The sequence below is a fragment of the Apteryx mantelli genome, chromosome 6, assembly GCF_036417845.1.
Source record: "Apteryx mantelli isolate bAptMan1 chromosome 6, bAptMan1.hap1, whole genome shotgun sequence".
Taxonomy (NCBI): Eukaryota; Metazoa; Chordata; class Aves; order Apterygiformes; family Apterygidae; genus Apteryx; species Apteryx mantelli.
In genome coordinates, this window is record NC_089983.1 from 28221490 (window position 1) to 28246290 (window position 24801).

General features: G+C 39.5%; 1 protein-coding gene across 1 annotated transcript in view; it reads right to left on the minus strand.

Moving 5' to 3' along the window:
• The window catches only part of PPIG (peptidylprolyl isomerase G), a 32424-nt gene extending 7846 nt beyond the window's left edge, over nucleotides 1-24578 (minus strand). Inside the window, exons 1-9 of the mRNA XM_067299096.1 lie at nucleotides 24346-24578; nucleotides 16040-16119; nucleotides 15861-15935; nucleotides 13423-13530; nucleotides 12865-12909; nucleotides 10753-10840; nucleotides 9557-9586; nucleotides 9323-9462; nucleotides 109-313 (exon numbers count right to left, since the gene is read on the minus strand). Coding sequence (XP_067155197.1) covers nucleotides 109-313; nucleotides 9323-9462; nucleotides 9557-9586; nucleotides 10753-10840; nucleotides 12865-12909; nucleotides 13423-13530; nucleotides 15861-15935; nucleotides 16040-16100 — 752 coding nt within the window. The 5' untranslated portion in view covers nucleotides 16101-16119; nucleotides 24346-24578. The remainder of the gene's footprint in view (nucleotides 1-108; nucleotides 314-9322; nucleotides 9463-9556; nucleotides 9587-10752; nucleotides 10841-12864; nucleotides 12910-13422; nucleotides 13531-15860; nucleotides 15936-16039; nucleotides 16120-24345) is intronic.
• Between the last annotated feature and the right edge of the window lie 223 nt (nucleotides 24579-24801).

Consider the following 24801-nt stretch of genomic DNA (forward strand, 5'->3'; position numbering starts at 1 on the left):
ATGTAGTTATAGGATAAGAAAGTGATACTATTATGGTATGCAGGGAGTAAAAACAAATAATGTTTCCAAAGTCCCTTTTATAATAACAAGAAAATTCTCAAAATTGACCTTTTCTTGCTTTTCTTTCTCTTTTTCTTTTCTTTCTTATGTTTTTTGGAATTTTTCTTGTGTTTCTTTTTTCTTTTCTTTGATTTCTCCTCAGAAGCACTCTCAGAATCCGATGATGAATCAGAAGAAGATTCTGAATCGCTTGAACTTTCCGAATCACTGGATGAAGACGACGACTTATGTCTTTTCCTTTCTTCTTTCTTGGCTTTAAATCAGAATAACAGAAACATATATTTCCATAACAAACAGTTCTAATAAATCTCAGAACAAACAACTTAACTAATATCTTCATGAGCTTATTTATGAAAAAATTGAAATTTGGGGGAAAATACTGTTTCAACCAAATAAAATAAAGAATAAATTTAGAAATATACAAGAGATTTCAAACGTGTATTTACAAATATGATCTTAAGCACCAAATTTGTACTGGCAAGAATTCATACAACTGTGTATGTTTTCAGATGAACCTTTATGCAACGTAAGCCATATATAAAGAATCATTTAAAATATATTAAAAATTCATGGTTTATAAAAAAATATATATTTGGCTTCAGCTTTAATCTGACTTCATATAAAATCTATTCAAACTGCAAAGGAGAAAGCTTTGAAACAGAAAATGCATGACACAGGCTAATCGGATTACCCATTCAAGTTAGCCCAAGAGGTAAAGAAAGATTCTCAAATAACCAAACCTCCTGCTTAGTGAAACCATGCTCAGAGAGCAGCCCTAATTCTCCAGCTCATCAGGTTTTTCTACAAAAAGATACAAGCCACTTATTAACCATCTGGTATTAAAAAGGAACCCTGCTAGAGAGTAGGCTATTCCATAACTACGTGTTTTACCATTTCTTGGGTGTCTGTTGGAACTTCAAACCAGCAATTTACTGGCAATCTGATAGCAGCCCAGCAGCAAGGAAGCCAAGAACACGCACTCACCTTCCCCTCCCACCCCCTAAACTGAGCTGAGACCTACTTAAAATACCAGAAGTGATGCAAGTACTAGTTCAGAGTCAAACTAATTTGAAAAAATGGATACTATAAAAAAAACGTACTGGAACTTCATGAAAGGCAGTCTAGGCTTTGAGTTAGACACTTTAGGTAAATCAGCTGAACGGTATGAGTATTTCCAAACGCGTCAAGATATTCATACCAAGCTACTGCCCACAAAATTAAAAGTTCTATCCAGAAGGAAGAGAAGGTAAGCAGCACTGGTTGTTTTCAGACTTAGTCTTATCAAAATTGGCTTTTGTAATTAACATTTAATATCGTTTTGCTTTGTCACTGCAAATTGCAAAGACAGTTCATCATTCACTGCACAACATAATACAGCTGCAGAAACAAAAAATAGAAGCTTGACCATTAAACCGAAGAAAAATGTACAAAAATAAATGTTGGTGTCAAAAGAGCTTGTTTTCTTGCCACAGAAAATCCATATTTTAGAAGAAGATCTGTTAAGACCTTGGAACAGGCTTCAGCTTGGAAACAGAAATGAATTTTAAAATTGCAAATGAGTCTTTGCAGTAGAATTCATTTAGGCTGAAAATATTAGCCTGTTTTACATAGCTTTTAGTAGCCTGGTCTATCCAAAGAATTCACAGTTTACACAGATTTCACCTGACCTACACCAACATACAAGCAGTTTGAGGGGGGGGGGGGAAAGCTCCTCTGCACAAAACAGGGAAATAAGGAGGGGAAGAGAAATATAGGATTATGACTTGTACCAACATAGTGTAACCTATCTGCATCTGAAAACTATTCAGATACAGCAAACATGATGCTTTCACACAGCAGAAAACAAAGAAGTTTTCTCCCTGAATGGATGAAGTTTTCTTCTTTTGCATTATCTGTAGTACAAAAGAATACCTGCTTATTCTAGCCAAGCACTTCCTTTGTCAGCCACCACAGACCTGTGCCCAAAATGATGATGTAATTTGTACTAGCTATTGTGTATCAGAGGTTGTTATAAAATAAATATTAAGCCAAATAATTACAAAACTCTTTAAAAAGGGAAAATTATCTTAATGTATTTTTGCCATTAGATGATCTTTAATTGTCCTTGCTCTAGAGAAGGAAAGTACGCCCTCTTGGGTGTTACACCAACTCAAGTGCCAGAAGAAAAAGATTTCAAAAATTTAAAAGAATTACAGGTTATTAACCAGCTTTTTACTTATAGAGAGCCTCAATTTTGTACAGATGAAAGTGAAGAAAAGTTTCACTTCAGAATTTCCTGCTAGCCATCTCTGATTATATACCACACTTACAGGTATCCAGAAAAAAAAAAATCTTGAAAGTGGCAACAGTACCTAATATTAAGAAGAATCTATATTAACCACTATTCAACTCTTAGTGTGCAGTTATTTGGGAAATGAAACCTCTTAATTCTATACAAAAAGACTATAGAGATCTGAAAGCAAAAAAAGAAAAAAAAAGAGTGAAATTCATTTAGAGAACTTGAGGCAGAGGAAACTTCTGTAATGAGTAGATCAGGAAACTGCCTTTATGAAAACATAAGCTGCTATTTCATGGAATAGCATATCGATTTTTGGAATTATCAATGTTAGGTTCTTCGAATGCCTGGCAGACATGAGTAAGTTGACAGATTTTTGCAGAGTCAGCAGTAGATAACAATAACTAATCATGTGAGCAGCTCAATATGGAAATTCTCAAATTCAACCCTAACTTGATTTCATTTTTGCAAAAACTGCCTGGATGGGAGGTAGCAGTTTTCCACGAATGAGCAAAAGCAATAAAACTTGCATAAAATTCATTACTAAACTGGTTAGAGAGGAAAATAAATCCACATTTCCACTTAAGGATGCATTATTTGTAATAATAAGCTAGTACTTCCCGCTAACTTTTAACTTACACAAGAAAGAAATTCTCATTTGGAATAGAATGATAAAAGTGGTGAGGACAGATCCATAGCTGGCAAATCACAGCATATTTCTGGTTGAGTTTCAGCCAGCTTCTTTATGCTAGATGACAGATGTGTCATGGGAACTTCAGAATGTTTCCTGCAGATTGGACGTAACTGGCTATGCTCTCAGGCAGCAAAGTCAAGTATGAAGGTATTTTATACCAGCTGTAAATAGAGACAATTAGGAGTTCCTAATGGAGAAGAGAAAGTCAGCGTTTCTCAGATAAGCAATCATTAAGCTCTCACTCATAGCACCATCTCTTAATATTAACTTACTCTTTTTCTGCATAAGGTTATTGAACATACAGCAGTGAGGCCTCTCAAATACATAAAGCTGTCAGGTTTTACTCCTGTCAGTCCATCTTCTCATCTACATTACTTCTGAGCAGGGTTTAGAACAAGCCACACACCTCTCCCAGCATGCCGTCTAGCTGTAGATTGCAATGTATTCATGTTGATTTTTCTAGATCCAGCAGCAGCCTTCAGTACTGTTGGTTCCAATGTTTTCATGAAAATATCAAAGCTGAAGCTGTACTGTTCTTTATCTTCAGCAAAATATGAGGTGGTAGCATTAGACTATCTACCTAAACCAACATCTCTTCTGTGGCAGCCCAATATCCTTCTATCCTGTCAGGTCTCCCATTCAACACGCACGTCAAGCTTCTGGCGCAGTGATATCTCGTGGCAAAAGACAGATTTCTTCACTGAGGCAGAGCATTTGCTTCCAAAAGACTTGGCTGAGATACAAGATTTGGATGACAGCAAGCTGGCTGAGGCTTAGTTCAGGTAACATTCAATCAGATACAAGATGCAGATAAATCTCTCCAAAAACCAGCAAGTCTGGCATCTTGGCATCCCTTTTTGCAGCCATGTTGTTCACAGTTTTTTCTCTAACGTTCCTGAATCCCCACATTGGTACAGTGGCTGAAATCGAAACCCATTGCACTTAACTACAGTAACTTTTCAAATTAGCATCACAGATACAAGCCTATGACTTCTACAGAGACTTTTTTCATAATGTCTCTACGTATATATTCACGAGCCACATCTGATGCAGATTAACGAAAGCCTGAGAGCCAACTGAAACACGACCTCGGTACTTCATAGATTAGTCTCATGGTAATTTCTGGGTGTGATATGAACTAGGAAGTTGTCTTAGCCATTTCTGACAGCTAATTTGTTTTATACTACCCTACCAATTAAAATCAGCTGAAGTTCTTATCAGAATTTTTTAGAACTTCTTGCAAAATATTTTTAGAAGAGCAGCTTCTTTTACAATACTGTTTACTTCCCCTGTTGGTCCAGATCAAGATATCTGTTCTATTTTCTCAAACTTTTGCTCATACATCTTTATTAAAGCACTATATTAAATAAAAAGTCTAATTTATATTTTATAGCAGTTTTACCCTGTTTAAATGTATATACATTGTTAGAATGTAACAAGTATGTATTTAAAATAGAAAACCAAGCAGTTCCCACAGGAATTTCAATCAAAGGAGCCTAGTGGCATATAGGGCTGGTAGTAAACAAAAAGAGGAATCACACCTGAGCTCTAAATACCATAAACACAAAAAGTAGTAAACAAGTGAACTAATATCCAAGTCCCAAGATATTTTCCTATGTTTATCTACTCAATTACTTATCCACTTCTGGTTTTGGCCCATTCAAAAATATGTATTATACTGCTTCCCATATACCTTCAGCTAAAGCAAGATGGCTCCAAGCTCAGTTTCAGAAACGGCTGAATAAGTCAAACACAGTTATTTCATGAAATTTTCCCTCTGCATCTGTTTTAAGTTAGTCAAAGGATACCTGTGACACGGTTTTATCTCCATCACTGAAACAGCTTTAGGTATGTTATAGTTATTTCATAATGAGTAAGTAATAAATAGAAGTGAAGGTAAGTTAATAAGTAACTATCTGAACAGACAGAACGCAATTCTCACCATACGAACAACAACTTCAGTGGCAGATGTATTTGGGAAATGACGTGTGTGTGCACGTGCATTTTGGGGGGGGGAATAGCTGAACTGTTTACATAGCAAACAATATTTGGCAAAAGGTTTCAGATATACTTTCTGGCAACCTCTAACTATCTCTGTCCAGAAGCAAATGCTATTTTGAATGCCAAACCAATCTAGTTCCAGCCAATTACAGACCACATCAACAAACAAAACCAATCCTGTAGTATGAAGGTCGGTGAGAAGGAGAGAGACTTCTATTTACAGTCAAACCGTTCCACTTCGTTATCTTCAGTATCGGGTTTCAACCTATCAACGCATCTGAAATAGAGGCCTTGCTTCCCACTCCATTCACTGTGACCTATAGTATTTGCCAGACTTCATAAATTACCCGATCACGCTGCACGGCACAGCCAGGCACTCACCACACCTCAGCTTGTTATGGAATACAGCAACTCTTACGTTGGTCCTATGATATCAGACTACTGGACTTGAAATGAAGAAAGCACCTGGCCAGAAAGCAGTCAGGCCTAGCTGAGGCACAACAGCCAGAAGAGATGATCTCATCCTGCAAGTCACAGCAAGGACGCTCTTGGTTACCTTGTATCAAATCCAGTAACTTGTGCTGGACTAAAGCACGCTCCCCCAAAAGAGTGTGCCTTTACTTCAAGACACTACAAGACAGGTATTTTCTTTGATAATTTTTTTCAGTGTTTAATCACATTGCTGTTCAAAGTATTATTACTTTTTGTCTACTTCTGTGTGTTTTGTTTCAGCTATTTGCCATGGGTTTTTTTATTATGCCTTTCACTTTTTAAGGACCTACTGCTTCTTACTGTGAAAATTATACATAGTAATCAAGTCCTCATAGATATCTATTCATAAACACTATCATAATTAACTCTTGTTGACAGGACGAAGTTGTTGTTACTGTGAGGAGTGCTGTATCACAAGTGCCTCTGGAAACAGTTGTCTCTGTAGACAAGGGACCTGCATGCAGCTACAACCAGCAGAGGAGAAAAGCTCTCTCTGGCTTTACTCTGAACCATCTGATTCCATAGGGACATGTGTAACATCAATGAAGATCATGAATCAAGCCTAGCAATGCTCTCTGCAGAATCCCCTAGAAATACCCTCTTCATGAGAAATCTTCATTAAAGACTATTGTTAAGAATCAGTAGACAGAAAAAATCATTTTGTTTTTTTCTGTATCAGAATGTAATTTTTTAATCAATGTTCTTACCTTCTTAAAAATGTCTCACATAAACTTTTGATTAACCAAAGTCACAATGTCAAAAAATGAAACTAGGTTTGTGTGACTAGACCCCTTTCTGCAAAACTCTGTCAATTCATTCCAAATAAACTCCCATTTTTCATTATGAAAATGAATATGGTGTTAGTTGCTCCATAGTTTGTCCTGAGAATAGTAGCTTAATTGTTCCATAATGATCTTTCTAAATACTGACATAACATTAACTTTTTTTTTAAAACAATTTTCTGACATTTCTCCAGAATTTTAAGATTTTCTAAAAATAACACCACTTGGCCACAGAGAGGGATATTTTTCCTTTATAATTTAAACTTCCCTCAATTTTCATTAACTCACTTTCCTACTTTAAAGAATAAAAAAATAAACAATAAATGAAGAAGAAACAAAGGGGGGGGGAAAAGACAAACATCCCATTCTTCTAGGTAAACATACTGTCAAATACCAAGTGAAAGCTTCTGTTCTAGCCTTCTGCAATACTGTAATTAAGTTGTGATCTCCGTATCACTCAATTCATGTAGCATCCAATAAATTAGTTCAGTCAGGTGATCATCCGCTCAACCCCAAACAAATTCAGTTCTTCTCTACAAAGGCATAAATGTTTCCTCCATAAAGTACTTCATCCACTCAAAACAACACCCTAAAATCCAATCCCCTTTCCTCAACCTTAACCCAAATGATAAACATTCAAACCAGGCACCTAACCTCTACTGCGATTCCTGCTAGTGTCACGTTGGCTTCCCTGCCACACCTAGGAACTGTTAATTTCATTGCTGTTCTATACAGACCTTCCCAATTCCTTCGTGTTGCCTACTGGACAAGCCCATGCAAAATAAGTATTTTGGTTTAGCCTCCCCTGCTATCATAACGTACTCTCCCACATAAATTTGCGATTATACTTCTGTTCCCAGGAATCTCCTCATTTGCCTTAACAACAAGTTCCCAGAAGCAATCTCCTCCAGTACCTGCCTCACTAACAACCTCAGTTCCCTTCTGCCTCCCACAGTAACATGCTACAAACAGTTCCACTGTCAGAGGCCTCTCTGTTGTTGGTCTTCCATGACACTGCTCACCTCCCAGAAATTGCTCCTCACATCTGGATTCCCTGGCCTCTTCCTTATACTGGCAGGTCCAAGGGCCTCTCCTGCTCCATTTCTCAGCTTTGGACTGCAGCTTGGCCAACTTCCTTCTGCTGACGTGATGACAAACTGTTCCTCCTATCTCCACCACCTCAGGTCAACACAGCTCATCAGTGGTTCCACATTGTGCATTTAGCAAACAGTTTCAGCCATACCATCATCTCTCACAGTAGTGGTGGATTTCCCTTTGCAGATCCTACAGAGAGCCTTTCCCTTTCAATGGCAGCATTCTCCACTCATCAGGATTCTCCATCACTGTCTGCCAGGCAGCACCTTCATCAGGCTGGTTCTGCATTAGTGCCCACATTCCTCCCCGCACTCAGCTCTGCCCTCCACCTGCCCATTCCTGGTGCCTAAGGCCTCTTGTTCTCCAAATCCTCCTGCTGCCCACCAGTATCTAGTATTGTGCCTTATGGTCAGTTGAATGGCCTTCCCCATCGCCCTGGCAGCAATCTCCCTCCGTGGCACACCGGACCAGCTACAGGAAGTAGTCTCCAGGCTCCTAGCAGTACCGAGGCGAAGAGGTACAAGGATACAGACAAACGGGTAGGACCAGACAGTCAGATCTCTCCAGAAGTCTGTTCTCTTTCAGGAAAAGTTAAAGGAAAAAGACATTTTGCATTTATTTTTTTGCTCTTTTAATGATGACTACTTTAAAGCCCTGCCTAAAGGCTTTAAGCCATCAGACAGTTCAATTCCAACTAAATTTGCATTTAGTGAGTCACTTTCCAGCCTTCTAGAATAGCCCGAAAAATGGAGTGTGGCGAACCAAGAAAGATGCATAAACAGGGTGGATGTCTCACCTATTAGTTCCACCCATGTCATATCTATATTGTTTCAGTTTATTTTCATATTTATCCCACTCATACATTTTCTAACAGATTTACTGCCTAAGTATTGTACAGTTAAAGTTACATCCTAACATGCAGGATGACTTACGAGTTAATCTAAGAAGTTGTAGAGCTTTTCTGAAGCCATTAGCCATAAGATAACTCTGTTTAGAATTTTGAGGGATTGAAGAGATCACTTCAGACTTCACAGCCATTCTCCTAGACATCACAACAGATGAACAAAGAACTGTATCGAAAAGGAAAACCAAAAACCAAGAAGCTCAAGTTTGAATGCTTGTATTTTCCTTTGGCCAAAGGAACAAAATTATACTTGTTTTGTGCTTCAGCATCCTTTGAGCAACCCTTCACAGTACAGACCACCAGAAGGTGCTAAGAATGAAAAACCATGATGATCTCTGTCAAGAGCTCCTACCAAACATGCATCCTAGATCTCTTCAACTGAGAGATTCTCCAGAGTGACAGCAGCATCTTAGCAGTGAGCTTTATTTTCTAAGAAGAGCAGGATCCAAATCTCTAGTACCATGTTCAGCTCTGAAAGAACAGAGTAGGGCATCCTTTCCAAAAACAAAGGCAGGTTCTGTCATATCTGTTTATGAATATAGTTTATAGTAATTTAGAAAGGATATATGCTAAATGGCAGTTCCAGGCTTTCTACTCTAACTGCCTGTTCTGAAGATTTACCTGAAACAAAGTAAGTTCAATACCTTCAACAAAAACAGCAGTTATCAAAGAAGGTCAGACTGACTGACTCAGCATACTTAACAGAGCACTCTACTCTCTATGGGAGAAGTACTTGTCTGCTTTGTACTACAATAAGTTGAACTAGTATAAGAAAATCCAAGCCAGGAGAAGCTCTGAAGAAAGTATAAATGATGTTTCTTTAATAAGTCTCCTCCATCAGCACCTTTTAAGTTTTTTAGAAGACAAAACTGTACTGTAATATTGCTCCTTCTTCACTGATTGTCCCTCTATCCATCATAAGTATTTTTCTATTTATTTTTACAAGTGACCAACACAGAAGCAAATGAGCAAAAACACCTCATAGTTTGCATTTATGTAAATGCACAGTTCAACTTTACCTTTGGATTTTGGAATTAACTCTCCGCAACTCAGTATGCGTACTTCAGCATATGGTTTACTAGATGCATCTGTTTTCTGGTTTTCTATTTCTCTCACAACTTCTTGACCTGAGATGACTTGTCCAAAAACAACATGATGTCTGAAGAATTTAAATAGAAGTATGACTTCTTAGTACTAAATTTTTTCAAAGCAGTTCTCAAACAAACATATATGAAGAAGATAAACATATTTACCCATCTAAGTGAGGTGTAGGTTTGGTTGTTCTTTTGTTGCCAAACGAAGTAATTTAAAGAAAAAAACAGTTTTAGTGGAAAGCAGTCAGCATTTGAAGCATGTCATGTATATATATAAAGGTGAAAATTATTGAGTGAACTAATAAAACTGGACAAAAGCCACATCTTTACATTATTGTAAGTTTGCATGCAGCTATTTAATGTTTTATACATTAAACTACTTATTCAATTTCTTACTTTGACTAACACATTTTACATAAGTCAAACAAAAGTACAGATTATTTAGACAACATCTTTTTATAGGATATAAGTACTCTATTTATTAAATTATATTAACACTTCCAGGAACAGGCACAAAAATTAAGGCAAATTGTCTCAGAGAAAGGAAACTGCAAATAACCTTCTACACATTAGAAAATTTTCAGAAAGCAAAGGAAAAAAATAGCCATGTACAAAATATTTGACATCAAAAGTAGAAATGACTGTCTTTTTATCTATAGACAATCAAACTGTTCACAGCTTCCACTACACTAGGATTACTAAGGCATACAGATGTCAGCCATGACAGAAATCAAAAGCTGAGATAAATACACTAATGATCTATCAGAAGTCCCAAAGTACAGGTCTAATGGTATGTGACATGCACAACTGAGCATGTTAATTCAGGTCATGAAACACGTAAGACTGCTGAATTTCAAGAATGCTTTCTGTAGATAGATTAGATTTAACAGGGGTCTACTGCAGAAATATTTTAAGAATTAAAACTTATATATAACTCTAAATGAGACTGCTTTTGAAAGTTATTTTGTACAGAAAATTTCTCTACTACTTTGAGTCTAGAGAAACTCCAGAGCCATTCTCCCTCCCTTTAGACAACATACATTAAAAGAATGTGATGAAGTTCTGCAGGGATCTAACAGGTTTGCATTATTGCCAGAGTTAGAACACACCTACCAAAAAAAAAAAAAAAAAAAAAAGCTCTTTTGTGCAGACAATAAGCGCTAAACACGAAAGTGATAAAAAATGGTCATTTTCCCTAAACTGCTCATTAGAAAAATGGCTACTTCCCTGGAACTTTGTGAAAAAACATCAGCTTTGCGTTTGCTCAGGAGCTAGTCTTCAATAATTAAAAGGGTTACCTTTACAGCTTACAAACTGCAAGCCACAGACACACTTCATAACAGTTCAATACTTACATAAAGAACTGTGAACCATTTGTATCTTTCCCTCGGTTGGCCATTGAAAGGAGAAATTCTTTGTTGTGCTTTACAGCAAAGCTTTCATCTAAAAGAAGTGTTTTCAATTACTTCAGAAACACCACGTGCTTAGATAAATGCTATAATCTAAGTAAACTCATCCTAGTCACTTCAGTAAAAATAACATTAAAATTAGATTCAAAATAATAGGTACTATTTTTTAAATACATTACACCTTTCATTCCAAATAGTGCAATTTAAGAAGGGGAAATATGAATTAATGATTTATAGCCTGAGAAAAACTAGAAGTGAAAACTTCATGTTCAAGAGATTTGTTTCCTACCAATGTTAACAGAGACCTGATTATTTTAAGTTGTCGCTATTTTTATTCTGCACATGCAGATCATTGTCTCTGAGGTAGAAAAAATTTATTATGGTGCATTAAGAATTACGAAACCCCCTCATTTTCAGGCTATTTTGTTATTTTTTAATAAACACGGAGATCCAGTTTGATGGCAATCCCAAACAACTTCTGTTTGTCTATCAGCTACATAGATGAGTTTAATCAAGCTAGCCATTAAGAAAATAAGTTTAGCTGAAACGAATCTTACTTTGGATGATGAAATTATTTTAACAGTTCAGGTTAAATCCCAATGAAACTGTGAAATGTAATCATCGTTCTTCACTTAAGACACTTGTAACAGATCATCCTATTCCCCTTCTTCCCCAAAACAGCATAAAGGCTGCTGGAGCGTCTAAATTGTCCAGATGGAAGAAGATTATCATTTAGATATACGGCAAGAGAAAGAATCAACAAAGAGGAAAAGTACACTGCCTGTAAGGCTGTGGTCTTACATCACGCTGAGTCACTGGCAGGGAAAGGGACAGTTCCACTCACTACCCACTGTCACCTGTACCATTGCTGTCTTGCATGGCATCAGGTGTCATCTAACCCTGTGGTGAGCTGGATAAGGGAGCCTCATCAGCAAAAAATACCCTATGGATTCGTGCTATGGCTGCATTGAATAAACAGTTTATGACTGCCAGAAGGTAAAAGTTTTGCTACTTCTTCCGTCTCCCCCAACCATACATTTCTCCAACCCCAGCTAGTCACTTGTGTTGGTTCTGATTCTTGTCGGACTACCTATTGAATTGGATCGACTCACTAATATGGAAGCAAATACATTTTTGCTGTACAAGTTGTCTGGCATTTTAGCAAGCTGAATCAGCTTAGTTTGATCTGATGGGAACCACGGTCAGTGCAAGGCAAGACCTCCCTCTTTTGGCAGTTGCAAACTGTTGATTCAACCCAAGGTCTGATATAAAACTGCAGCCTAAACTTACCAAAACAGTGAATAAATCTTTTGATTGCTTGCTGCAAGCTCAGACAAGCACCAATGTTAAAAGAAAAATGGAAAGAAGAGGGGAAGATTACAACCCCCCCTTACGTGGCAGCTAGCCATCAGATGGGGTTAGTTGTAACGTGAAACTGCTCCCTGAAATAGAGAGATGCTCCAGTACATTCTGGACAAACACAGGCTGGGAAACAGGCTGAAGAGAGAACTTCTTAGGTGACACTGACTAAAAGAGAACCAGCACTGTGACAACACAGATGGCCTCTTAATACTTAAGTTCTCTTGAGTTCAGGAAAGGAGGGCTTTATACTTTCCTGTAAATAAAGACAACTTCCAAAAAAATCTGACTCCATCATGACTTTCTCCTTCTGACTGGAGGAAAGGCAAGCCCCAACTTTTGGCTATCTGCTCAAGTCAAAAAGGTATGTTCAGAATCAGAATACGATATTTAGAAACAGTTATAAAAATGTAAGTCCGGCAAAGCTCCTAAATCTGAACGAGTTCCATTTTTAATTTTTCATTAGTTAAAAAGGTTCACATCTTAAAAAATGAACAAAAAAACAAAACAAAAAAAAACAGAAAACAAAAAACCACCCCCTCCATTAAAATAGCCTCATGTGAAAAGCAACAAAAGACTCTAAGACCAAACAAAATTCTAACAAAGACAATGGAGTTGATATTTACAGAACTGAGACTACAGAATATAAATATGATTGTTTATAGTAACACTGAAAGAGTGGACTCATGAAACTCTTACCTTCAAAAAAGCCGCCATAAATGGATTCTCCTCCCCTGCCATTTCCTTGAAAGAGGAAAAGTGGCAGTTACAACTTAAAGTAGTGATAAAAAGAGTCACATTTTATTGAAGATGTTTTGCAATAAAAACTATTGCTCCAACTACATGCAAGACACTGACATTATTCTTGAAGATATCTAAAGATGATCAAATAATAAGAAACATTTTCTTGATATTTCCTTTAAGCAGAAACAAACTTGGAAAACAAGAAAGTTTTCCCATGTATTTTACTATGTTCTCTCTCTTCTCTTTATTTCCCAGCAGTAGACATAATATTTTACCATCACATATAAAGCTTTCAATACAAATCTACTCTGAGCACTAAGGTAATGGAGCAGAAATTATGTGTATGTACATATGTATATATTTTAAGTGTTTTCGAGTAAGGTTCTTACTCAGAAAGAAAAAAAAGCAGTTAAGTTACAGAATAATTCATGTATGTAAAGGATGCTAAACAGGACTTTTGCAATATTCTACTACATAAGCATTAGTTTTCTTTAAAGAAGATTCACATCATACCTTCACTGAAGTCGCCTCCTTGGATCATGAAATCTTTCACTACCCTGTGAAACAGACAACTTTTGTAATGCAATGGCTTTTGGGTGGATTTTCCTGTACCCTTTTCACCTAAAGGAGAGGAAAAAAACAAAAAACAAAAAACAAAGTGACTCTTTGTACCTGTAGAATCTCCACTATTAAAAAATACTGCCTAAGGGCTTGATCAAAATTATCTACCAAGTTCTGAAAAATCAACCTGAGAGGTAGGCACATACCTGTCAGTTTCCTGTTTGTATTACATTTGAGGAAACAGAGCAGAAAACAGCTTCTGCCTCTGCAGTTATATCAGAGGAACTCCTTACTGACATGAGCATACAAGATAAGAATCACCTTTTTCTCCCCCCCCCAGGATAGCTACAATTAATTCAAGACGAACTAAATTAAGAGCTCAAACAGATATGGAAAATGACACCTATCCAAAGAGAATTAAACATCCAAGGGTGCAGTATCTTACTATTACTGCTGGGAGGACGTGACTATTCACGTAACTCAAAGTTCTTTCATGGAATCTTTCTAGGCCTCTTCTGTGTAAATTCTTCTAAATTAAACAGTCAGTGTAGGTTTAAGATAACTGGCTTTGCCCAGAAGGTGGAGAGGAACAGTCGGATCTTCAGTTACAACACCCTGTGGTGAAGGTAGCATAAAAGGTTGTAACTAAAAGAAGAGTAAAAAGGAGAAGGAATCTTGTTCCCTGCCCTGCTCCTGACTGCATCCACCACCCTCCTGCCTGGCACCAATTCTGGAGCTCCTGCTCTCTGCTGAGTTCGCAAGATGAACAGCTCAAGGTGGAGTCCTGCAAGAGGCAGAGCCAACCTCAAGGTGACAATAAGGTAGCAGGGAGACTGTGTTGGAAGGAGAAGGAGCTTTTCCTCCCACTGCCAGCACACGGTTCAACTGTGACCTCCCACAGCCTCATTCTGAGCTGCAAAACTGACAGCTTTGGTCAAGGGCAGTTGCCTCTGAAATTTTCTATAGCTGATTGGTGCCTCCAAATGCATCTGACTAGCTATAAAGGTGCTTCTGATAGGATCTTTGATAAACGTATAGCTGTGTCTGTTCCACTAGGTTGGTGTAAGCCTAACATAGATATGGCAGGAAAAAAAGAGGTGGTAACCCATGTTTTAAGAAGACTGTGTATCCTTTTCAGAATTGACAAAAAATAAGTATGAAAATACAGAAATAAAATCAAAATTTGAAATAATTTGCTGTCATAAACACTCTGACCACATACTTTCCTCATTATTCTTAAATACATTGAAGCAGTGAAATAATTAATCTGAACTTGATTTTAAATGTGAACCACTAAGTATGGACTTAGTAATACTTGTTTCTGACTTGAAATGCTATTCAGAGACTTCAAGTAAAAAATTCCCTGCAGTAGCAGGGAAATATGACCTTTATGCAATAAATCTGACTTTTGGGCATTTGACAGATCAAGAACACCATGGTCGCATCATACCAAACTAAAACCCATTTAAACAAAACAAAAACAAACCAAACATTTTAGGGTTCAAATTTATTAACAAATTTTGGCACGCTGATTTTGTGCAAGTAAACCAGTTTCAAATCCGATAATGCCTCCTTTCCTGTAGGCAGCATGAGTGTTACACAAAGTGTTCTAGCTAACTTGACATAACTGTAATCACGGTCTCACACCTGATCCAGATCAAATTAGTACTGCTGAGTGATTCATATGAGCAGCTATGACGCCTTGACCTGAAAGGGAACAGAGCTGACAGGAAAGGAAGCAGGAAATGCTTAAGACAGAAAATATGGGTTCATATATACACAAAATTATTCTTGTGATAATATTTTATTATTAATTTTTGGTAAACTATCAGCATTTTCAACAAGAGCAGGAAGTCCAAAGGAAGATATTACTATTTGGAAGTGTTTCTAGGAGAGAAATTTTTAAACATTTTTTTCAAGAATTAATTTGAATTTCACTAGAGATGGAAGTCACCAGTCTCCATCTACAAAGAAAAATTAAAATGATAGCTAAGTAGGAAGCAAAGATAGTAATGAATACATTTGAAATACCTCAAAATATCATAAGACTAAAACGGAAGTCTGCATGCTTGACCTTTTATTTCAGGATTGGTTAATGTTACATAATGTGAGCAGTAATTTCTAGTAACAGAAAATCAGCTTATTGTGTCAGTATTTGAAGTTGATTAGTATATGCTCTCTGCAACATCCTAAGCCAAAGCTATAATTGTTTTGATTCTGCATCAGATGTATATGAGAAATATGCTAAATCTCTACAGATGCCAAGAACCAATGCTTCATGTGCTTGCTTTTATATGTCAGAAAATGTCAGGAAAAATAACTTGGGTGTCAAACTATCTAACATGGTATTATATTAAAAATTATAAATAAAATTAAAAAAATCTACAAACCTGTGCAAAGGCAGCGAAAATTCTCACATGTCTTTGGACACACATCCGAAAACAATTCAAAGACCACTCTTCCAGCTAGAAAAAAAACACATTTGTTACGAAGTTGATTGGTATTTGTATTATTCTTAGATATTTCATATGAGTATCATGTTATTGAGTACATATTTTAATTTTCTTACCGGGCACATTGTTGATGGCTATGTCAAAAAAGCAACGAGGTCTCTGGACCTTTACTCCCATGGCTTCAAAAGTTTAAATACTGTAAATAATAAAAATAAGATTGTTTTTCCTTTTGTGTAGTGAAACTATGCTTAAGTCAAACAAGAAGATTCTATAAAGACAATAAAGACTGCACAAAAAATAGATAAGAAAAGGAATCCATAAAAAACAGATAGCACAAAAATATTTTGAAAGACAGAAAGCCCAAAGTACTTTCCATCAATTTCATGTTTTGCAGACCCAAAGGAGTGATTTTATTTTTACTACTTGCTGCAATAGTTTTAACTTTAAGCTTGAGTGTCATAGTTCAAATGAAGAAATAAAAGAAGAAAAGATACTGCAAGGTATGGGGAATATAAAGATTTAAGCCTTCTGGCTCTCCAGATGGTCTAAGATAACCACTTTAAGTCATTTGTTCCTAGAATTCTTGTGTCTTCAAGACAAAATACGAATCACAGAAACAAGAGTCAACTTTGGCACCAGAGAGTGCTCTCAAACACCTTGTTGCAACTGCCTTTGAACTGTTTAACCAGACTAATCTGTGATCTCTTAAGTTCAGCGTTAGCGGCTGAGGAGCTTGCAGCCTCCCTGCGCCACCTCACCTCCCTGGTCAAGGTTACCGGCCGCAGAGCAGGCCTGCCTCCCCAGGAGTACGTCAGCTGCTGCAGTGCACAACCAAGGCTAGCTTCTGCTAAACTCAATTTCCATTAATAAAACTGGTCCATGAACTACACCTGCTCGAGAGTGGACATGCTGCTTGTAACATGTAGAAGTACAAAAAGGCAACAGCCTGGGACGGTACCTTCTCCGACTGCTGGAGGTTTCTGTCAGTTCTGTGACAGCCTTGCTGCAGACTTGTACTTGCCCCGCACTCCCCACCCTCGCTGACACTGGCATTCACCTGCTATCACTGTGGGCTGGTTCACAAAAAAATATCTGAGCAGCCTGTTATTCCCTTAGCTATCTGCAGCACCTCACCACACAGGCGGACAAGCAACACGCAGTGGCGCAGGGGATGGAAGCAGAACCACGCAGGCAGGGCTGGAGGGAAGAGGCCGACAGCAGCACTGGTGCGGGCCAGAGCCGACAGTCATGCAACTGCACCCTACGCCTAGCTGGGGCTGCAAATTAAGAGCACCCACACTGACAGACAATTCTTAAATAAGAATGGGAAATAAGAACTCAATGCAAGGAATAATCTACTGAATTCATACAAAAGCATGACTGGGCACAAACTGTATTTGACAGTTCTGAAAAGCTGACAGACATACTAAGAACACTAGATGCAAACCAAAGGAAAATTCTGTATATGATAAATATTTGTGTCCTTCACTACTTAAACAGGAGGTTTTCTTCCCTGTTAAACTCCAGCTGTTCATATAAGCAACTGCCACAGCGCACACAGCGAGGCAGCTCTGATCAGGAGCATCTGTAGTCTGGTATCACCGATCTTTCAGATGGGGAACACCAGAATCCCCCGGCAGTAAGCACAGAACTGAGGTTAGGGGATAGACTTCCTAACCATGTAAGTGGCAGGCTACTCCTGACTTTGTAAGCTGTATTGTGGAACCTGAATGTAAAGAAATAAGCAATAAAACATTAATATTTTTTCATCAAGTTCTTTGAAATAATTATGTAAGTCAAGTAGGGGTACTTTCAGAAATATCAGAATTTTTGCCATAAATATTAAAAAGGAATGGTCAAAGAGTGAAAATAACTGATCATGGCTACAACTTCATACCCTGGCCTAAACATTTAATTTCTTAGAAATGTTTTTCCAGGACTCCTGTCACTGTGGTATCAGGAGCTGCTCTAATTAGGATCCAGAAAATCTACATTAAAAAATAAAGATGTAGGTCTTCCACAATTATTGCTAAGTGAAATGACTTCAGCTTTGTATTGTTTCTCCTCCTTTCACGGCATTGATTATTTGAGAACCCTAATGTAACCTTTGCCATATCTTTGAGTGTATGAATCCCCTTATTTTTAGTAAGTAATAACTTCCCTTCATGTCATTTGCAACTCCAGCATTCCTACATCATGCACAACTAGGACATTCTTTCCCTCTTCTGATGACCCAACCTCTCTGAACTACCGCAGAGAGGAAACAAACATGATGATGGCAGAAAGATCTTTAAGACTGGAGTACTTTTTCCAGCATTTGGGAGGTAACCTATAAATTTTCAGTTTTAATTATATTTTATTGCCAGAAAACACTATTAAAATCTGTATTTTAGACATACTGCATACATAATCTCTTCTAGAACTGAACTAGTAGCTGTGCCACAGAACAGCCTAGAAAAACCCTATTGTTGCCATCTGTCACTCTCAGCTTAAGAACTAGAGGCTATAAGAAATCAAAAGGCTGTAAGGTAATCATGTTAGTCTATATTATCTTTCCCCCTCATGCACAATGTCACTCCGAACGTTTTACCACGATTATACAGTGGAAATTCCAAGAACAATGCAGGACTGATTTAAATGAAACACCAGTCAGTAGCTCATCATTCATGCAATTTAGCCTGACCAGACTTTGCAAACACCTAGAACCTCAGTAGATATCCTCTTAGCTGCGTAATGAATACATTTATTCACACCAGCCAGAGCCTTCGTCAAAAGCAGCAGCCCTACCTTGGCCTGCTTGCTCCTGTCTCTGAACTCCCCCCTCTCCTATCAGCACAACAAGTTTTGTAGCCACATGGAGAAACAAATGGGAAAAACTCATCTAGCTGAAAATTTTGTTGTTGTCAAGTTAGCAGAACACCACCCAGTTCATGATACTGCTACACAAACTCTTGGGCCAGCACAAGGAAGGAGGCAGCATGGGTAAGGGAAAAAGGAGAGGGGAAGGTAGGAGTGGACAGACTTCCTTCAGAACTGAAACCAGCCTGAAGGACAGCCATCTACTCCTGCACTGTCCATAGCAGAATATAGCCACATGGAGAGGGGGGAAAAAAAAAAGTTTCTTTTTCCAGAAAACCTCTCAGAACAAACGCTATGGTTTGGTGATAAAAAAAATAAATATTGTTTTGGTGATAAAACTGCAAGTCACTTTAGCTGAACTAAGGCATCCAAGGGTCTATAGTAGATGACTCTTCAATTGTATCTGAACTTTAGACATTTGGCTGTTGTACTTAAGTGAGAGATATTCAATTTCTGCTTTATGGGCAGTTTGCTTGAGAAATAGAAGAGGAAGGAACACACATTTATATACACGATCTTAGCCAAAATAAATACACATTATCTTAATATGTGATACAATTTTAATTGCTAATATTGATAATGATTAAAGCTAAATCATGAAATAAATGTCAATATACCTACCGCAGTCAATTTTGACTTGGTTTTGTAAAGAAAAGGGTGGAAGAGGGAAGGAAGAGAGAGAGAATTCTGCCTGAATTCTCATTCTCACCAACTTTTGCTCGATTTGATAAGTTTATCTACATTCTCTCATGAAGAGTGGAACAAATGAAGTCTAAATTGTACTCTAAATCCTTATCCCACACATTGTATAAATTCAGATCTATCTACCAATATGACTTCCCCAATTACCTCCAGTGTCCCCTGCACTTTCCCTAAATCCTCCAATAATCTTCCCTAAATACTGGCTGCATTTGGTTCCAAATGGCAATTGCGTCAATTGTTCAGTATGAAAACCCTGACCGAACAATCACCAGGTCAGATAAACATACCTAACTCTTGAGCAGATGTTGCAAAAATCCTCCCTAAATAATCCAGGAATATCTCATCCTTGAACCCATTTGGAAGACAGAATCAAAACTTACTGGAAAGGGGTGGGGGGAGAGAGCTAGGTGTTCTTGCAGGAGAGAGCTGATGGAATAAATAAAGTGGACAAGCTTTATTAAATCCTTAGTAAACCAGGCTAGAACATCAACGACATTTATCCTAACTACCTGACTAACTTAACTAAGTGAGCAATTCCCCTTCAATATACTTAAGTATTCTTTGCAGTCAGTACTTTTTTCTCTTCTGTAGTTCATTGTGCATCTTTGATTTGAAAGTCAGCTACATTTTGGTTTTTAAACTGTCCTATACTACATTTTTTTCTTCTCTTGTATTTTTCCTGTCCAATTCTCCAAAAAGAAACCCTGTCAATGAGCCCTGTCTTAATCCAACTGTTTTTCCACACTCATATTTCTTTTCAACTATTACCTTGTTAATCCCACACAAATAGATATTATTTAAAATAAATAAATCACATTAGGTTACTAAATTAATGTTCATATCATTAACTTACCAGCCAGAAGTCAACCCAAAGACTCCCACTATGCATGCGCACACAAATATGCTATCCAGAAAGGCAACACTGGGAAGTCAGCTCGCTTCTTCCTTCCAAAACCCTGGGAGGAAGGATGATATTGCAACCCAAGTAATATCCTGAAATGTTCAAGCCATTCATCATTCTCAACCATCACCTAGAGCAGCCTCTGACTAAGTCTAAGTAGAAACAATGTCAACAAAACTACTTTAGTATACCTAAAAGAAAAGGCTTGTTTGTCAATAAACCCAAATCCACACTAAGCTGAACTTACAGTCTACACTGTAATTCCACTTTCTTAGATAAAACAAATATACCAAAAATATATAGCTTTGTCAGAACAGTTGCATCTATAACCCATGCATCACCAGCTGTGTCAGTCAGGCTTCACATCTCTTCACACCTGTGCCAGCATCATTATTTTATTTGTAGGATAAAGTTGGCCAACTCCTGGCCAGGTTGCAGACAGCTGTCCCCTTTCAAACTGAGCTGTGCCGACGAAAAAAGGTAACTGTCACAAGCTATTTACAAGCACCTCTCTGCCAGAGGTTATCACTCATATTTGTTGATACACTTAAAAGTATGCCTAGAGGATTTTTTTTCTGTCAAAATTACCTATGCTATCTAGTATCTAATATTATAACTGCTTAATATAACCTAGCTCCTTTTGACTGAAATGAATTAGGAAGCACTCACAGATACAGATCAACTGCAATACCAGCATGTCATACATTGGAGAAGAGCTGATGGCCATGAACATCCATCAGGCTGACTAAGGCTGTGGTTTCACAATCACTTGAAGTCAATATAAATGTGGGCTGCTACCAGAATGGAGTGCTCATACATCCACCTGGTTAAAACTCATACACATCACTGATCTGCATGAAAACTACCCCCTCCACCTCCCCTGCAAGAAAACATTTTGGCAGCAGCACATATCGGGTTAAAGTGACAGCGGAACTGTAGACCAAGAATGCTAAATGCTCATTCTAATATGGATTACACTGGAAATGAATTTATGGTTGCTAAATGATAGGATGATACCAAGGATGTGAACATCAAAAATCCAACCAGCCTATCCTCAATCTCCATCATTTTCCTAAACACCAGCATCTCTTCCTTCCTGTTTCACTATCAAAGAACTTGAAATAGCAGCAATGACAATCAAGAAAGTTAGTTTTCATTTTACTCATTTATTAGCACAAGATTTTGTTGTCAGCGGGTTTAGGAATATGGTACTACGTTTGAACATGTTTCAGGTTCAGGATGTTTTCTTTGCAATCATGTGGACTTAATCATGTGGACCTTTCTAAGTAAAACATTCACATTCTACACAGGTCTATGGAACTTGTGCAAGACTTTCTACTCATCATCACCAAGAGAATTTTATAGGTTTTCAAACTTGGCTGCCCCCTCCAATGGTATTAAAAGAAATGCAACAACTTTCAAAATTTTTGCAGGAAAAAAAGTGATTGACACCACTTTCCACCAGACCTTCTTCTCCAAAATAATGCTGAAGGTCTTCTAAAAGTCTTTTGGGTTTGCTGACATAGTATCCCCCCACACACACACACACACTTTCCCCCAATCAAGTGAAGAGATACCTGACAATATCAACCATTGTCCTCCATGGACATAAGGAAAGAGCCCGCTATTCTTTTAGAGAGGTTTAAGAAAATACCATTGTCAGCTAGGTCCTAACTAAATGTGTGGCATGTACTCCTATACTACTACACTGTAAAGTTCATTTACATCACTTTTAGTATGAATTTTTACAATCATTAACATGAATTCAGTCTTCTTGTACCAAAGTATACAAAGAATGCACACGCAGTTATAATATCTCAGCTAGGAGAACAAAAATATTCAGCTGAGAAGGTAGTCTGCCCCCCAGATCATTTTCTTGTTTTATTTTCCTAGGACAGAGAAACCTAGAATGAGAAAGATGATAAAATATCTAAACATGCTCTTGCCAATAGTAAGTGAAAAGCTTTGTTGAGACATGAATGTTTTTAATGTCTAATTAATGGAGAAAGTAAAACTTTTTGTTGTTACAGGATCCTCAAAATAAACTCCAGAAGAGGAAAGCCTTCCTCTCCCTGGTTACTAAAGTTTAGAATAAGGCAAGACCACCTAACAGTAGGAAATACAGTTTTTAATACCAACCCATATTTGCAAGCCATAACCAAAAAGCTTGTTCTGTCATCTTTTATTCTTGTGTTCTCCTCCTTTGACTATTACTTTATCTCTAGTCCCCCTACCAGCCTCAACTTAGTCTCCTATCTAACCCTCACTCCATTTTAAAAGATGGCCAGTTTTGCTCCCTGGCACTCACTGACTCTGTGCTCCCAAATGGAAGACTGGTGCCAAGCGCAGGTGGCATGGAAGAGTGATCTGGTGACAGAGACATCACACTGCAGCAGAGTAATATTCTCCACTGTAATACATATTCTTCACTCCAACCTCCCTCATAATCCACAGAATATTTTCTGAGATCCTAAGGGGAAAAAATCTTTGGTAACAGCTTGATGTTAGCTAGCTAACTTCAAAACAATTTTTCAGTTTCACAAGAGGACTGGAAAAATGGGAAGCCTTAGTAAGAAATACTGTCCCAAAGGGTGCTCTCAGAGGATTGCTGATGTTACTGTTCTTTGTATGTCCCCCTTCGTATCCACTTCATATAGTAGAAACTAGACATTTTTCAAATCCTAAAAAATAAAAAAACATGATAAATGAATCTACTGACACACTCTTCAAATTAAGATAAACTAATGCTTCATAAGGTATGCGCAATTTTCATATTTTCCTAATGTTTTTATTGTGGTAGCACCCACAAACTGGAGTCATGATGCTGGACGCCACTGCATGAATGAATGGGAATAGTGAAACAAACTGAGTAAAAAGATAAAGCAAAAAAACAACAAAAACAACAAAAACTTATCCCTGCACAAAGGATAGGCTCTTCTGCAGGTAATGTGAAACAGACACCCGAAAAATAAGTATTATTTCTCAGAAGTTCAGATACAACTTACAAAAGAGACCTAAAGTAAAAGAAAAGGTCTCACGTTCATTGTAAAACAGGCATCAGAGGATAATTATAATATAATGAACTTAACTAGTCAAAACCTAGGCAAATATTAACAAGAGTGACTTGAGTTGTTTAAACTTCTGTTCTTTCCAACCATTTCTGGAAGCCACCTTTCGAATTCTGAATGAATTGTAAGGCAGTATTTAGTGCCCCAGCAGAAAATTCAGCCATACTGTTTCGATAAACCATATATTTTTTCTTCCTAAGCTTCCCTGCTTCAAAGCGTCCTAACAACTCCAAGTATAATCGCAAATACGCAGCGCTTTTAGCGTGGTCGCGGCTGCCACCAAGACGAGTCTGAAACGCGTTACTCGTAGAAAATCCCCGAAGCGCCGCGGGAAACGCTCAGCCGCGGCGCAGGGACCCTGCTGCCAGCCATGATTGCTCCTCTCCGCGCCACTTCCCCGCCAGAGGCCTGCGGCGGGGAGGAGAACATGTGGCGAGCAGCAGCCCGGCCGCCTCGCCGGCTGGGGGAGGAGGGAGGCTCCATTCAAACTCCCGGGCAGGCACCGCAGGGCCCCGCGCCGGGCGCAGCCGCGGCGCGTTAGCGGCCGGGCGGAGGCCGCGGCCCCGCAGACCCCGCTGCCCAGGCCCGGGCCCAGCCGCCGCTGCGCCTCCCGCGCCCGTCGGCCCTCAGGCCGCGGCCGCCACCTGCCCGCCGCCCCCACGCCTCCCGCGCCGCGGCCGCCGCCGCGCCGCCCACCCCCTTGGGCGGCGAGGCCCGGGCCCCGGCGCTGCGACTCCCAGCGCCGCGCCGGGCCCCCCTTCCCTTCCCTTCCCTTCCCTCCCCTGCCCTTGCTGGCGGCCACGCCGCCGCCTGGGCCGCGGCCCGCGCTCGGCCACATGGCGGCGGCGCCGGCCCCGGGCGCTGCGGCGGCGGCCCGCGGCCCCGCACTCACCCCGCTCGCGGCCCGCGTCTCCCCGCGCTCCTCAGCGCCTCGCCGCCATGTTAGGAGCTGGTGCGGCACGGACTGCGTCAGTGGAAGGAAAGGGCGGGAGGGGGCGACCCTGGGGGCGGTGCGGCGGGACGCGAGCGGGAGCGGCGGCGGCGGCGAGCGGGGCCGTGGCCCAGGGGGGTCCGGGGGGAGCAGATCGCTGGCCGCTATGGAGCCCAGCCCGGCCCGGCGGCGCGGAGGCGGCGGGGGCCGCTCGGAAGGAGCCGAAGCGGCTGGGGGGAGGGGGCCGCCCGCCTCCGCCAGCTCGTCAGCGCCGCTCCGCCCCCCGCCGCGGCCCGGCCCGCCGGAGCCGCCGCCGCCGCCACGGACCGGCCGTGCTGCCGCCCCGGCGGCTTCAGGCGGGCGCGGGGGGCGGCCGCGCCTCTCCAGGTCGCTGCCGGCCCCGCGGAGGAAGGGCCG